At 49.8% G+C, this 17161-nt stretch overlaps 1 protein-coding gene across 1 annotated transcript in view; it reads right to left on the bottom strand.

Annotated features, from left to right (window-relative positions):
• The window catches only part of REV3L (REV3 like, DNA directed polymerase zeta catalytic subunit), a 106825-nt gene extending 99557 nt beyond the window's left edge, over positions 1-7268 (bottom strand). Inside the window, exon 1 of the mRNA XM_042448070.1 lies at positions 7002-7268. Within this exon, the coding sequence (XP_042304004.1) occupies positions 7002-7140 (139 nt within the window). The 5' untranslated portion in view covers positions 7141-7268. The remainder of the gene's footprint in view (positions 1-7001) is intronic.
• Positions 7269-17161: the final 9893 nt, after the last annotated feature.

Genomic DNA, 17161 nt, shown 5'->3' with positions numbered 1-17161 from the left:
AAACATGGAATGTGAGAAGCATGAATCAGAGGAAGCTAGACATAGTAAAACAAGAAATGGAATGCAGAAAACACTGCAAAACTAGTGGTGATTGAGCTAAGGTGGACAAGAAGGGAATATTTTGAGTCAAAGTTGGATTACACAGTGTTTTACTTAGGAAATGAAAACCTCAGAAGAAATGAGGAAGCACTGAGGAGAGATGTAGAAAAAGCAGGCAAAGGATATAATGCCAAGTCTGACCAAAGATGTTAAGGAAAACCCATCAATATACCCTTAATCCAAGTTTATGCTCCAACTATGGAGGCAGAAGAAGAAATTGAAAGAGTTTGTGTTGTGCTGGAGTTCAGGAGCAAACTGATCACACACTAAAGCAGGTTTTCTTGTTAATCACAGGTGATTGGAATGCAAAAGTAGGAAACAGAGCAGAATCAACAATTGTCATAAAATTTGGCCTAGAATCAAAAAAGAAAGCAGAAGAGCAACTTGAATTTTGCAAGGCTAACAGTTTCTTCATCGCAAACACATTCTTCAAGAAACCAAAGAGGCAACTGTATATATGGACATCACTTGATGGCCAATATAGAAATCAAGTAGACTATAGAATCAAAAGTAGAAGAGGGAGAAGCTCTACTTGCTCTGAAAGAACAAGACCAGAAGCAGACTGAGGAACAGAACACTAATATAAAAAATTGGAGTAAAGCTGAAGAACACTGAATTATGTCAATGTTTTAACCTGAAGAACATCCCGTATAAAGTTAATGGAAATTAGCTCATCTGGAATCTCATGCTGGAGAACAGTTCTATGGATAGACTTCTAAAAATACATATAAATGGGTCCTATAGCAAATAAAGTCTGAACTCTCCCTAGAAGCCGGGGGCACGTTACAGACTGCCGGACTGCGGCGGTCTGGCTCTGCCTCCGCTTGCAGTGTCTGGGAGCCGCAGCGGCCAAACCGCGCGGCTCCCCGGCGCTCCAAGGAAGGAGCGCGGAAATCGCGCTCCTTCCTGGGCCCCGGAAGAGACGTCGCAAGGCGCTAGTTGCGCACTCGCGGCGTTACTTCTGGGGCACGACGTGCAGACGCACAGCGTCCGCTATGTCAATATGGCAGCAGCTGTATGGAACGGCTGCCGCCATTTGTCACAGACTCTGTCCGTGATAGGGTTAGGGGCGTCTGGAAGAGACGCCCCTTTTTCAAACTGGGACGTCCTCAGGACGTCCCTAATGGCGGTCTGTAACCCACCATGATGACTAAACTGAGGCTGTCATATTTGGGCCATATCACGAAAAGACATGACTGACCTACAAAGGCAATAGTGCTTAGAAAGGTAGAAGGTAGCAGGAAAAGAGAACAGCCCCATTCCAGATGGATAGACTCATTTAAGGAAGCCACTGCCTTCAGTCAGCAAGACCTGAACAGGCTGAACAGTTCTTGAAATAACATTTTTAAAAAATGAGGACTGAGCCAACTTATCCTTCGTGAATCTGTCTTTAAAAAACCCAAGAAACTTCCTTTAAAAATCTCACTGATCCCTGGCCTTAAACAGGCTGGGCAAAGGTGATGTGGAGAAACAGAGACATGGAGGGGATACCCCTCACCATCTGTTCCCACGGCTCCCATGTGCTGCAATGCTGTTTACAGAAATCTCCTGTGCTCCACCATGAAAGGGGGGGCAGCTTTGGAGGAGAGGGAGAGTCATTGGCAAAGCCAAGACCTTTCTCCAATCCTGGGAGCCCTTGCCATATTAAGTCTTTCTTCATGCTTCCAAGGCAGCAAGAGAGAAAGGACTGGAGTGGCTGTAGTGAAGAAGCTGCAGAGCAACAGCAAACACATCCCAATGGGTCTCCCTCTGAAGCCAGCTCCCTCTGTTGAGCTGGCAGACCCTGAGATAGGGAAGCCTGAGCTAAGGATGACCCTTAGCCAGTGCTCTTGGGGTCCTCTGCCATAGCCACCACCAAGGAAGGGGGGAAAGGCAGGAGAGAGGAGAAGAAGGGAAGGCCAAGAAAACTCTCAAACCGCTTTCAGAGAAAGGAAAAACTTCGCTGGCTCAAAGAGACACATCCTGCTAGGAGCGTAGGCAGGAACAAGACTGGGGCCCAGGGGGGCTAGCTCCTCCCTATATAGGGGGCCGGTCTTTTGTTTACTGTTCCTGCCTACAGGAGCGAATAGGAGGAGCTTAACCCAGAATACAGGAGGTTAGGACCCTGTCTGCTGGGAAACAGATTGGCAAGAAGGGGCAGCTTGAAGCCAGCCCTTCTGAAGACAGACTGGGACCGTGGCAAACAAAGCTGGTTTTGCCAACCCTGCCTTAGCCCCATGGCAGCTTCATGACGCTCCTGTGGCATGCAGTGCGTAAATGCCATGCTGCTGGAGCGTCACAAAGCCACCTATGTCTGGGCAGCCAGGCAGCTTCAAGCCAGCTTCCTGGTGTCATCGCAGCAAGAAGCGTCTAAACACCGTCTGCGGAGGACATCCAGAAGCAGGTTTATTTTGCCCATCTGTTTTCCCCTTGTGTTTTATAAACCTCTATATATATTCTCCTGAGTCTCCTTCTGATGTACAATGATATAGATTCTTTAGTTCTTCTTCCAAAGCTCTTCATCACTTCTAGTTCCTTGAAAGGGAAAAAGGCCTTTTGGATCAGGTTTCAAGTTAGAGTCAACTCATTTCCAGTTCTTTACTCATAATTTCAATATAGTCCCATGCACCTTCAGGAAGAACAATGCATATCAATTACCGTTTAATGTGATCTTTTTCGCAAATCCTTCAAAAATGAAGTATTCTCCAAAACCCTCAACACAATATTCTTAGTGGTATAATATGCTGTTTCAGAGCTAAGGGGTGATAATAGTTCAAGACAACATTACTTGGAAAATGAGCAGGAATGAAAGCAGAAGAATCACCTAACTAGGCTAATATTCTCAACATTGCCAAAAGAAGTCTTTCCTATTTGGAAGCATAACAGCACTAGCAAACCTTGAGCACTGTGGGGAGCCAGAAATTATCCTTACTTGTAGATTAAGGACCATGTGTTTTGTGGAAACAAGAAAATTCCAAAAATAGAAGGCAAGCCCTTTTGTGTGGGTATTTCCCTTTTGCTCATTTTCCTTTTATAGACAATAAGGTTCACCAAAGGAACATGTACAATAAACGTTTTCACATTCTATTAAAAAGTAGCAACAATAATACCATATTCTCTCTCTCTCTCTCCTGCTCATCATGATTAACTAATTATTTTCACTCTCACAAGCAGTTGTCCCAACGAGTAACACGACAAAGATTTCATACTACGTAGAACGTATTTACTGTGTTTACTAAAATGTACATAAGTTAATTCACTTACAAATCTCTACCTGGGTGTATTTTATATAGTATATAGTATAGGTTAGTGTAGTACAGTATAGTATATACTATAATTTCATGCCATCTGTCGGTTACTTCCTTTACACATTATATCCCACAAAAAAGTAGTCAGTATATGAGGTTTGTTGTTGCTGTTGTGGTTGTGGTTGTTGTTGTGTGCTTTCAAGTCATTTCTTGAAAGCACACAACAAGGTGACCTTAAAATGAACCTATCATTGGCTCTTCTTGGCAAAATTTGTTCAGAGGAGGTTTCCCACAGCCTTTTCCTGAGGCTAAGAGTGTGTGATTTGCCCAAAGTCACCCAGTTGGTTTCATGGGCGAACTGGAAATCAAATCCTGGTCTCCAGAGTCATAGTCCAACATTCAAACCACTATGCCATGCTGGCTCTCACTATATGGGGAGTCCCATATAAAAATACAATTACAGTTGTACAGAACGTTCATAAGTAGTGCTTGCCTTGTATTAAGAATAACTTTGAAAGAACCAGATTGGGAACATTTTATAAGTGGAAGCACTGTGCTCCCAACCCTTCCACCTCTGAAGTCATCACTGTGTCATTAAAGACTACCTAACACTGATACGTGTTGGACGATGGAACAGTAAAACTTTTTGTGGGCTAACATATTTTGTGGGATCACTTGTAAGGAAGCCAAATTCTGGTCAAAACTATCAAACCATCTTGTTCTATTCCACTGAATTGTCTGCTGAATGAAATAAACTGATGCCATTTTGTTTTTTAGATTTTTAACTATAGATCCAAGCACTACAGATTCATGGAGTAAGACTGACAATACAGTGGGGCAGCTTCCAATAAACATAGGGATGCCCTGCCAAAAGAGCAATAAATAACATTTTGTTCCAAAAAGTATTGAGGGAGGGGTGTAATTTCATTGTTCAGTTATTATTTTGACCACATGCTGCTTTATTAGTCATCATTATCTCGGTGTCTTATTTAGAGCAAACCACCTTAGGATCACATAAAGCAGAAAGACACTATATACATTTAATTCAGTAGGGATTTATTTTGACTTCCTTGTCAGCCTGACCCTCACCCGTACTTCATGTCCTATGGCATGTGCTGAGAACTCCAGGGGAAAGGAGGCATGTGGGTTTGGTTTTGTTTTTTGCATTTACAATGGGCTTTACCAGAAGGTGGGGAGACATTGTTTTTCCCTTATGTAAAAGCCCAGTGGGGGGAAAAGGGGAAGAAAACACTGTCTCCATCCCTTGAGTTATCCATGAACTGCAAAGAACTTAAAGAAGCCATTTTCTCCATCTTTGTTTTTAGCTTTTTGTGAACACATGCTTCTCTTCTCCATTCTGTGCACATGCGGCGCAGGACATGAGCAGTCATGACACCGGAAAGGGTCACTTTCTACTGTTGCTAGGTAGACTTGCAAGGAGATGCAGAATACTGACATGGTAACATCAGTATTAATTGAAATAACTCTGAAGCCTTATAAGAAAGTGCTTCAGTGTACACAAATCTCCACAGAACATGAGACTTCACGTTTATGGATTACGAAAACAATTACACAGAAGATTACATAACACTAAAATAAATCCCTTCATACAAGCAGTCAGAAAAATGCATAAACATGACCCATGAATATCTGTACTTGTTATGTACCTTCAGGCTGAATACTGGTCCCCAAAAGTGGCAGAATCCCAAACACATGTGACAGGTAATGGAAAAGCTGTCACTGTTTATTTAAATCAGGGTCTCTCTGTTCTGTCCCTCTACTCTTTCCCTTTGCTTACAATACATTTGGTCTTCCTATGAACTGCTGCACAATTCTACGACGGTCATGACACCATCATTAGTGCATCTGGCATTATTACCAAGGCATATATGCTAAGTGGCCCAACTGTCTGGTAGATATTATGTCCCCCATGACACTTCTTTGTGTTTAGCATAGGTTTCTGTGATATTAAATACTGGTAACTGCAACAGTAGTGGGCAGTAAGAAGACATGTTCTCATTGAGAGAAAGGAGGAGGCAAGGCCTGGGCTAGACTGGGCCTGTCGAAGGTGGCGGGGCCAAAGAGGGCAGCAGGGGAGAAGGGGAGGCGATGCTGCAGGGAGACGTTGCCATATACTGCTTCAACACTTTTGTCTTCTGACTGTAGTTTATTCTTTGAACTAGTGACCTGTTTTAATGTTGTAATAATTCTACTTTAAGGCATCACTTGGATATAATAATAACAAGTTTTATGTATATGTTTGCAGTTGTGCTGCTCTTTTAAACTGTAAGCCGCTCTGAGTCCCCGTTTTGGAAGCAGGAGAGTAGCAATGCTGCTGGGGGAATACAGCCTCTGAGGAGTGAGTGATGCATCCCTAGCCACACAGGAAAGCGCGCAGGCAATGTCGGTGCCCACGCCGCTCCTCAGGCAGCAGCAGCAGCTCCTCCTCGGAGCCCCGGCCAAGTTTTGGGAGGCCGTCATTTCTGGCAGGGGATCCAGACCGCTCCCTCCTGTCACGGAAGCCCAGGGAGACCGTCGAAGCAGGCGCTCCCCAAAACTCCCCAGCGCCGCGCCGCCAGGTGCAGAGGGCCTCCTCCTTCCTTCCCCTCCGGAGGGAGGCGGCAGAGGCAGGCGATGAATGATGGCTCTGCGCTCCCACTGGCACAAAAGCGGCGGGTGTTGATACAGCTGCGCCGCATTAGAGCTTGCAATACGCCGGGAGAGAGGGAGGGAGAGAGGGAGGGGATCGCCCCCTTCCAGCAGCAGGAGGATGGGGGGAGGCAGGCGGATCCACCGGCAACCGCCCCTCACCCCCGGCCCCCTCTGGGAGAGGTCAGCGGAGCAGCCCCCCTCCCTCCCTCCCTCCCGACACTGGTCTGATTGACTGACTCAGGGCATGACTATACAGACATACATGCATACATTGAGGGGCCTCGTCCTCACCTGGGCCCCGCCTGGCAGGAGCAGGAAAGGGGGATGATCGCCTTGCCTTCCGTGTGTGTGTAGAAGCCCACATACACACACACACACACACACATATATATATATATATAGGAGAGCAGAGAAGGGAGAAAGGTACTGCCTTTCCTATTGAAGGCAAAGCCATATCTTCTCCCCCTTCTCTGCTCCCGTGTGTGTATTATATACTTCCACAGTCAAGGCAATACTTTCTTCCCCTACTCTGATCCCATATACACACTATATGCTTCCACAGATATAGATATGTACATGGAAGGCAAGGGGATACTTTCTGTGTGTGTGTGTATATATATATATATATATATATAAGGCAAGGGGATACCTTCTCCCCCTCCTGTTCCCTAGATAGATAGATAGATATGGAAGGCAAGGCAATACCTTCTATTTGTATCTATCTATACGGAAGGCAAGGGAATACCCCTCCCCCTCCTCTGCTGCTCCCTATAGATCTATATACATACATACATGGAGGGCAAGGCAATACCTTCTCTGGTGTGTGTGTGTGTCTCTATCTACATGGAAGGCAAGGGAATACCCCCTCTCCTTTGCTCCCACCAGGCGGGGGCTCAGGCGGGGAGGAGGCACGGGAGGCCAGGCGTGATCGGCCAGGAGGGCAAGGGGGCAGCGCCCGTCAGTCAATCCAGGAGGAGCCCGCCGCCCAGTCCATCATCCAGCCCCTGTGCCGCAGCCGCTCACCTGCCGGCGTGGCGCCGAAGACTCTGGCGACGGGCACCTTCTTGGCGGGGGCCTCCCTGAAGCGGGAGTGGCAGGGGTCCAGGCCGGGCAGCGGGCGACTCATGTAGTAGTCTGCGGTCACCACCCTCACGGAGAACATCTTCGCGGAGGGGAGGCCTGGCGCCGTTCAGGGGCACCCCGAGGACGGGGCTCCCTGTTGCTGCTTCCCTCAGCCTCCTCCTCTCCCCGCTCTGCTGCCTCAGCCGCAGCCCCTCCTCCTTTCCCCGCTCGCGCTCGGATAGGAGGGAGGGAGGAGTACGCATGCGCACTGGCGCGCGTGCTCCCTTGCTGTTGCAGGAGGCCCAGGAGGAGAGTGAATGGAATGTACCAAAAAGGGGGGGGGGAGCAGCACTTATTTGTTTATCTGTTTTTTAACCCCCGCTCCTGGCGCGCGGCAGCCCCGCCACGGCCGTTTCCTCGACTGGGGCGGTTGTTGCCATGATGGTGACGTCACGGACCCAACCACCTTCGGGTGACAGGAATGGCGGAGGGGGGTGTTTCGGGTCGAGAAGGGGCGGCGACCGAGGGGGAGTGTGTGTGTATGTGTATTGTTTCTTTAAATCTCTCCCCCCCCTTTAAGAGTGACTCTGTAGGCCGTGTGTCAGTCAGGCAGTTAGTCACTCGCGTAGTGGGTGCTGTGGGTATATCGAAAGCTCGGCTTTCAGCCTCCCGAGGCTGAGGAGGGGAAAGCCGAGCGATAGATGGGCCGGCGGCGCGAGGGAGGGAAGGGGCGGCCCTGAGTCTGAGGTTATCGTTTGGGTCCATGTTTAAGCCGCCATTTCGGAAACGGCCGCCTATCTCTAAGGAAAGGGGAGTGGGGAAGGGGAGGGGCTAGCGCTCTCTCTCTCTCGCCCTCCCTCCCTCCCTTGCAGCTGATTGGTTGCCGGGGCTCGAGCGGAGGGTGTTTATTGGTTGGGAGGGAAGGGGAGGGGCTTGTTACTACCGCGCTGCGGAAAAAAAGGAAATGCTGGTGGGTCTCTGTCTTCTCTCTCTCTCCCTTCGGTGGCAGTTGGCTGAGGCGGCCTGAGGCTGGGCGACCCGGAGCCTTTTCTCCTTTTCTATCGTTATCTTGTGCCTTCGAGTCCTTTATGACCAAAGGCGACTCTGCCCCGCGCTTTTCTTGGCAAGACTTGTTCAGGGGAGGCTTGCCATTGCCATCCCCTGAGGAGGCTGAGAGAGTGTGACCTGATGAAGGTCACCCAGTGGGTTTCCATGGCTGGGCTGGGAATCCAACCCTGGCCTCCAGAGTCATCATCATCATCATCATCATCATCAATGTATTTGTAGCCCGCCTCTCCCAAAGGATCGAGGTGGGCTACAACCATAAAATACACTGGTGGCAAATATAAAACATGCAGAAATGAAAGCTACGCTATCCCCTTACCCCTCCCCTGTTATAAAATACAATTACATTGTCCAATGCTCTTGTTTGTTTATATTTTTATGCAGCCTTTCTCCCAAGAAAGGACCCGAGGCGGTTCACAAAATAAAAACACTTTAAAAACAATTGTTAAAAGACACACTATAGCAATAACCTAGTTAAAACAGTACAAAATGAAGAGCTCAGGGGCCACAAACCGCTGTGCCACCCCAGGCCTCTTGAGGAAATTACTAGCAGAGCAAGTTCGTTACTTTCTTATCTGCGCAGTCGGAGAACCTGTGTATGTTCTGCCTCTTCATTCATTAAGCTCCAATCTGATATCTATATTTACAGACCAAAATGGTTACATAAACAAAATACTTATAGGTATTTGTGAAGTTATTGCTCTCCTATTGGTAATCTTGGCCTCATTCCCACTTACAAATAAATCAGTTTGCGATCCAAATTGATGGATCGATTCGACAGCAGGGCGTGGTTCACACTACATTTGCCCCGGTCGCATTTTGCCCCTGTAATATAACCCACTTGTGTTTCACATTCACAAATGAATCATGGGAAAAAAACAGTGTGAAAAAGACACAGATTAAATGGGTCTTGCTTCAGCAATTCTGTTCAAGTGAGAACCAGGGTCATTTGATCCGATTTGCAATCTGGTTTAAAAGGTAGTGGGAATCAGGCCCTTATAAGTCTATATTTGGTAATAGTATTAGTCTAAAATATGAGGCCATTCCATTTCACTTTCTAATATTTTACTACTGGGAGCAAGTCTTCCTCTACTATTTTGGACATTAATATGTCCTCCATTTTGAGCATGGCTAAGGAGCATAGATTTAACTTTCTATGAGTGTTTTCAGTTTTTATTTGGCTAGGTCCTACATTTTTTCTTAAAGGACTCCATTTCGGACATGACTGAGAGGCATGGATTTATATTTCTATAAGTGTTTTTCTATAAGATGTTAGTCACAGGCCTACATTTTCTGTTTCTGGCCTTAGTTCAGATGCTAGGGAGGGCTATCTACAGGCTGGCACCTCCCCCTTTGGCCGTGTGGTCACTAGGAGATTTTCAGGGTCAAAGAAATTTAATGTCCATTTGCAATTCAAAGAATATATTTCCTTGGAATCCAGCATGACTCCTTCCTTTGTGAAGCCACAAGCTCCTATGTAGGTAGAGGACACTGAATTTTCCAAGAGCTCTTCATGTTTTGCAACAGGAAAACTTTAGGAGGTGTAGAGGCAAAGCATGCCAATCAGTCCCAATATTAAAAAAAAATGCTTTACCTTTGTTTGAGGCAGAAGCCTCAGGTGGCATGGGCCCAGTGCACTGGCTGTCTTATTTCTGTGCATGTCTATGTCCCTTACACTCTTTTGATAAAGTTAAAAGTTTCTTAGACTTTTTCAAACAGGTATTTCATAGAAGGGTGTGTGTAGGTAACGAAAAAGGAACTTGGGCCCGGTACAAACGGGCACTTTGTGCTGGCCTGACCGCAGACTGCGGTTGCGCAAGGGCCGAGCGTTTACACGCTTAGCAACCCTACTGCACACCCTGGAGGCCATCTTGGTGTACGCCTGTACAGACGGGGTGCGCCACAATGACATCGCTCATGCACAGTGCTTACATGGATGTCAGCACCATGTTGAAACAGGTCTGATAAAATGACATGGATGTGGCCACTAGGGGGAGCTGTTGTGGAAGTTATTTACTGCTCTAGTGGCAGTTAATGTGTCAGCATTTAAACAGTGCATCATTGGAATGTTGATGCAACTGTCACTGAGTCAGAGAGAGAGTGTCAGTTATGACGGTGTTAGAGTAACTGTCTCTCTGTTTTAGTTGTTATGCAACTGCCGATCTGTTTAGTTGTTATTGTTGGTTGTTTGACAAAGTAACTTATTTATTAAAGCCCTCGTCTAGAGTGAAGGCTTGAAGTGCTCTTGTCGTTATTTCTCAAGCCGGGAGCTTAAGGCCGTTTGCAGTGGTGAAGGAATATTTTCCTTCTTGGCCTGAATACCTTTGCAGACATCTCTTCAGATTCCTTCTCCCTGGTGTCCTGCCGACGTGGTTCAACTCTGTAGGTGGTCGTGGTGGACACAGCACATCTTTCTATGCCCCAACAATGACGGATATCATAAGGGCGAACTGTGGTCCTTATGGCACCCATTCTGGGGCGCAAAGAGGAGCCTTATTTCACAGCTCCTATTTGCATTGGGTTGGTGGCATGGCGTGCAGCAGGTGCATCCCCAACCCAGCCCAGCATAGAGCCACACTTGAACAGGATGTTTGTACAGCCCCTTACTACACAGCTTGAGTTTCTTTAATCCAGAAATCCAAAAACCAAAGGTTTTTGAGTGCTGACATGACGCTTTGAGGCTTCAGTTTTAGAATATTTGAATTTGGATTTTGGAATATTATTATTACTATTATTATTATTATTATTATTTATATAGTGCTGTAGATTTGCACAGTGCTGTACATAAAACAATAAATATAAAAGAGTAAACCTGCCTATGGCATACAATCTAAGATTACAAAAAGTGTAGTACGTACCAGTATTGTATTTGCTAGACTCAAGAGAGGTGTGAGGCTAGAGGGAGCTATGAGAAACATGAGGCAATAGAAAGACTCAAGGACCTGTAAAAGGTAGGATGTGTGAAGCTGCACCAAGCACTAACAGATCCTCACATCTCTTGCCAGTTGTGTCTCTCTCCAGCAAATACAGTTATAGGTACATTTCCCAGCAGAGAAGGAGCCGAGCCTCCTTTAAATTGGTGGCTCCGCCCACATGACTCCTGTTAGGCAGGGAGAAAGAAAAACAAAGGCAGGGGCCTGACCCCACCATATCAGGGCGGAGCAACCCCTTGTGGCCTCAGTCTTCTTCCTGCCTTGCTCCTGCTAGGACGCGTTCTACAAGACTTCCTTCAGTTTTATTTGCCTCTGGGACTCACCTGGCTTGACCCTTTTTTCCTTTCTCCCCTTTTTTCCTGCTCTCAAAAAAAAAAAATCACTTCTTCCTTTCGCTGCTCTGTTTTTTCTTCTGCTTGTCTCTCCCCCCTCCCGCCCTCCTTCCCGACCATGCCGGGAGGCAAGAAAGCCAGGGTGACCACCGAGGCGGTCTCCTCCCTGCCCAGGCCAGCCCCGGCTCTGCCGGAAGCCTGCCTCGCGGCTTCTGCGTCCCAACCGGGACAGGGTGAGGAGATGCGGTCGCAGCCAGCCGAGGCCAGCCGCCTCCAGCTTGCTGGCGCCATCGGGGGCTCCCAAGCGACCCAGGCTGGATCCGCCGAGGGAGAGCCCGCTACGGACGCCGCCGACATAAGGGAGGACGTGAGTATCCCTCCCTCGCCAGAGCCGGTCCCCACGCCCAGGAATCCCGGGACCCAGGAGCCCCTTCCCCCGGCACAGACATCCCAGGGGGAAAAGGGCACTGCTCGTGTGGCGGCGCCATCCTGGGGACCGGGCCCCCTTAATTCTGTGGGTTTCCCTCCCCTCGTCATGTGGCCTGGGCCCTTCCCCAGCCAGACCAGCGGCAGCGACGCCTCCCTCCCAGCCGCCTCTGCACAGGAGACCACTTGGCCCAGTGCCTGGCCGGTCCCTTGGCAAGCGGACCCCAACCGCACCACCTTTCTGCCATGGGGGGGTTTCGTCGCCCCTTTCCTCGGGAGCGGCCCTTTCGGCCACGTGGGCTCCTATGGGGGCGGCCATCTTGGCCATGCGGAGTCCTATGGGGCCGCCATCTTGAACCGGAAGTGGGGAATAACCGCCCGGGGGGCGGGTCGGCACGCCCCCAGAGACCATTACGCGGCGCTCCCTCCTCCCCCAATCCCCCTGCGAGAGGGTCAGCCACCGCAGTTCAGGGCTCTGCAGGCACAGCGCGCCCCCGGGAGGGGGCAGAGCCTGCTTCCTCCGGCTCCGGGGCCAGGTCCACCAGTGAGGGCTCAAGCGACCCTCCCACCCGCCGCGCTGCCCGAGCCCGTTCCCCAGCAGCCTCCCACTCCGCTGTCTCTGATCACTCCGAGGAGGATTCAGAGTCGGAGCACTCCTACCAGCCGCCCTCCAAACGCCCGAGGTTCGGTAGGGTGTCGGACAAACGTAAGAGGGCGCCCATCCAGCTGTCCTCTGACGAGGACGCCTTAGAAGCCCTCTCGGGGTCCAATCAATCTGGAACTGAGGAGGGAGAGCTTTCCCAAGATGAGGATATTGATGAAAGGGATGGGCCCTCTTCTTCCCGACTCTTTAGTGCCGAGGATTATGCCCCCCTCATCAGGAAACTACTAAGACCCTGGGGATCACTGTGCCCTCTGGCAAGGCTCTCACGCCCGACTCGGATCTGCCCAGAGTGGGCGAGGATCTATTCCCAGTTTCGGCCCCTTCTATTTTAGAGGTGCCTTGCCCTTATAACATCATGCAGATTATAAGGGAGGAATGGGAAAAGCCAGCTGCAGCTAGGCCCAACAGTAGCTTCACTCGTAAGCATTACATCCTGCAGCAGTCAGTCATGGACAAGCTTAAGGTCCCTTTGGTTGATGCCCCTGTGTCCGCCCTAGTTTCTTCATCAGTTTTTAGCCGGGACGGCAAGGACACCCTTAGAAGTCCAGAGGACAGGAGGGCCGAAGGAGCTCTCAAAAAAGTCCATGAGGCCTCCTCCATAGCCATTAGGGCCGCCACGACAGTCTCTATGGTCAGCAGGGCTTCTCTCCAGTGGTCTAAGGACCTTCTTGACATGCTCCCTAACGCAGACACTAGAGTTAGACAAACCATAAATAAGATCATCAAGGCATGGGCCTTCACAGCTGACGCCACGCTGGACACCGTCCAACAGTGCGCGAGAGCTCAGTCCGCGGCTGTGGCAGTTAGGCGCCAATTCTGGCTTAAGAGCTGGAATGTGGACTCCAGGTCTAAACAGAACTTATCCTACACCCCTTTGTTAGGCTCTAAGCTCTTTGGCGAGTCGCTTGACCCAGTCTTAGTAAAGGGAAAAGATAAAAAGAAGGCCTTGCCTTCCGCTAAAAAGAAAGACGATAGGAGGCAGTTTAGACAGCGTTCTTCCTTTCGTTCCTTTCGACCTGACTACTCCTCCACTAACTCCTCTTCTCAAGCCAGGGAGTCCAGACCCAGATCCCGTTGGGGAGACTCCAAATTCCCCAAGCATAACAAGGCTTCATTCTCCCATAAAGACGGCGGAGGTCCCAAGGGTGCAAACAAAAATAAACAAGCATGACAGAATGATTCCAGTAGGGGGGCAGACTTCAGGGATTCGCTCACATCTGGGAGAATTCCACCTCGGACACGTGGGTTCTCGACACTATTCGTCATGGATACAAGCTTCAGTTCCATCTAAGGCCTCACGACATGTTCGCGCCCTCTCCCAGATCCAAGGATCCCGAAAGACACCGCCTCCTACTGGAAGCCATCTCTCACCTTTTGGAGATTCGAGCCATAGAACCAGTGCCATCGGACCAGAAGGGAAAAGGCTGTTACTCCACCATTTTCCTGGTCCCAAAGAAGAACGGCTCCTGGAGATCCATTCTAAACCTAAGAGGAGTCAACCGCTTCATAACCAAGAGGAGGTTCCGGATGGAAACCCTCAAGTCGATCCTAGACAGCCTCCAACCCAGAAACTTTCTTTCCTCTATAGACCTTCAGGATGCTTATTTTCACATCTTGATCCATTCGGACTCCCGACGTTTCCTACGTTTCAAATATGGCCGGCGACATTTTCAATACAGAGCCCTCCCATTTGGGCTTGCGTCGGCCCCAAGGGTGTTCACCAAGATAATGGTGGCCCTGGTGGCCCATTGGAGGTCCCGTCGCCTCCACGTTCACCCCTACTTAGACGACCTCCTGATTCGAGCTCCCTCCATCCGGCAGGCGGCCCTCAACACACAGATGGTCCTCAAATCCCTGGAGGACCATGGCTTCCTGGTCAACCTGAAGAAGAGCTCCATCCTCCCCAGTCAGCAGATCCGTCACTTGGGCGCCAAGATCGACACTTTGGGGGGAACGGTGTGCCTGCCCTCAGATCGGATCCAGTCCATTCGCGCCTCGATCCGCAAGGTTCTAGACGTACCGTCCGCCTCGCTTCAGGCCCTGGCCCATCTCCAGGGGCTGATGATCGCAGCGATCGACTGCCTGCCCTGGGCGAGGTTCCATGCCCGTCCACTCCAGTGGCTTCTGCTTCCTTACCAGAAGGACATTGTTCTCAAGAGACCAAGAAAGATACTGATGCCCAGGCGGGTGCGCCGCTCGCTGGCCTGGTGGACCTCACGAGCGATCGACAGGGGGCGCCCCATTTGGACACCACACAAGGTCCAGATCACCACGGATGCCAGCCTCCGCGGTTGGGGAGCCCACTGCGGGATCCACATAGCCCAGGGAAAGTGGGACCAGTGGGAAAAGACACAGAGCATCAACTGGCTCGAGCTTCGGGCCATCCGATTGGCTCTACTAGCCTTCAGACACATAATCAAGGACCAAGCAGTCCTGATCAGAACAGACAACATAACCGCCAAAGCCCATGTCAACCGCCACAAGGTCTCGCACGCTCATGGACGAGGCTCAGTCTCTCCTAGCCTGGTCGGAGGACAATCTGGTCTCATTGGAGGCCGAACATCTTCAAGGCCTGCTCAACACCAGGGCAGATTGGCTGAGTCGGACCGACATAGACAACGGAGAGTGGAGTCTTCATCCAGACGTTTTCTCAAGCGTTGTGACGGTTCTCGGAAGCCCTATAATGGATCTGTTCGCCTCCCCGGTCAATGCCAAGACACCCAGATTTGTCTCAAGGTTCAAGACAGAGGGGTCAGAAGACATCGATGCCCTAAATTGCCAATGGCCGTCGGGTCTTCTCTGTGCCTTCCCACCGGTTCCTCTGATTTCAAAACTCCTATCGAAGATTCGAAGGCTCAGAGCAGAGGTCATCCTCATAGCTCCAGCCTGGCCCAGACGCCCGTGGTACTCGGAGATCCTCAGCCTGTCGACACAGAGTTTGCCACTGCCCCTGAGATCGGATTTGTTGTCCCAAGGCCAAGTCAACCACCCACAACCAGCCTGGCTTCAGCTTCACGCGTGGAGATTGAGCGGCTCATGCTGACTACCTACGGTTATTCGCCTGAAGTAATCGAATCAATCCTGGCTTCCCGGCGACCATCAACAATGAAGATCTACGATTACACCTTCAGAGCGTTCAGGAGATGGTGTAAGTTAAAGAAGAGGGACTTCATCCACGTGACGGTTCCTACTCTTCTCCAATTCCTCCAGGATGGCTTCGACCGTGGTCTCAGGCCCAATACGGTCAAGAGACAAGTGGCAGCTATTACATCCATCCTACCACATGAAGAATCAGCCCGGATATCCAATCATCCCCACATCCGCAGGCTACTAAAAGGGGTCTCTAACAGGGCGCCGCCTACAAGACACCGGTTCCCTTCCTGGGACCTCCACGTCATCCTTAAGGCTCTGACGACACACCCCTTTGAACCCATTAGGAGAGCCCCGCTCAAAATTATCACCTTTAAGACTCTGATGCTCACTGCCTTGACCTCAGCTCGCAGAGTGTCGGAGCTGGGTGCCTTGTCGGTGAGAAAAGAACTCTGCATCATTCGGCCGGACTCGGTAGTGTTAAGGACCGACCCATCCTTTATTCCAAAGGTCAACTCTGCCTTCCATGCGGCGCAGGACATCGTCCTCCCCTCCTTCTGTCCTCACCCCACCAGAGAGTTAGAAAAGATCTATCACACCTTAGATGTACGTATGGCTATTAAGTCATACATCAGGGCCACGTCAGCCATAAGAAAGTCAGACTCTCTCTTCGTTTCTTTCCAGCCAAAGTCTGCAGGCAAAAAGGTTTCCACTTCCACACTCTCTCAATGGATTAGGAACTGCATCACACTATGCTATAGAGCGCTAGAACTCGAGCCACCTGAGGGCATCCTGGCCCACTCGACGAGAAGTGCGGCGACCTCAGCGGCGCTGGTCACTAGTGCTTCCCTATCCGAGATCTGTAGAGCTGCCACATGGAAATCTCCCTCAACCTTTGTTAAACACTACAAGCTGGACTGCTTCCAGTCAGCTGAGGCAGCCTTTGGTCGCAGAGTGTTACAACAGATAGTCAAAGATTAGATATACATGCCAGCAGGCGCACCCTTAAGAAGTTAAGCGGCTTTTGTAAATCCCAATTTAAAGGAGGCTCGGCTCCTTCTCTGCTGGGAAATGGAACGTTGGTACTTACCTGAGAGACGTCCCTTTCCAGCAGAGAAGGTCCGAGCATCCTTCCCACCGCTTGGGGATTGCATCCCTTTCCTCTGCTGGCATGGGGCCCACCGGGGTGGCGGTCTGATCAGCTAAGCGTGACCTGTCTAGTCTACGGGGGCCTAACCTTATCTTTCTCTAGCTTACAGGGAGACCATAGTTTGGTTTTTTCAGCTAGTCATTGACTGAGGCCACAAGTGGTTGCTCCGCCCTGATAGGCGGGGTCAGGCCCCTGGCCTTTGTTTTTCTTTCTCCCTGCCTAACAGGAGTCATGTGGGCGGAGCCACCCAATTTAAAGGATGCTCGGACCTTCTCTGCTGGAAAGGGACGTCTCTCAGGTAAGTACCAACGTTCCATACTACACTACTGGTATAACAAAACAAAACCCCAACTCTCAAACATTTCTGGTTTCAAGTTTTTCAGATAAGAGGTACTCGACCTGTATTATGGAACATACAAACATCTACAATAAACAGTTGCAAATGTGACTCCAGTTGTTTC

The sequence above is a fragment of the Sceloporus undulatus genome, chromosome 1 (genome assembly GCF_019175285.1).
Source record: "Sceloporus undulatus isolate JIND9_A2432 ecotype Alabama chromosome 1, SceUnd_v1.1, whole genome shotgun sequence".
Lineage (NCBI taxonomy): Eukaryota > Metazoa > Chordata > Lepidosauria > Squamata > Phrynosomatidae > Sceloporus > Sceloporus undulatus.
The sequence above is the reverse complement of the archived record's forward strand: the minus strand, read 5'-3'. Positions and strand labels throughout refer to the sequence as shown.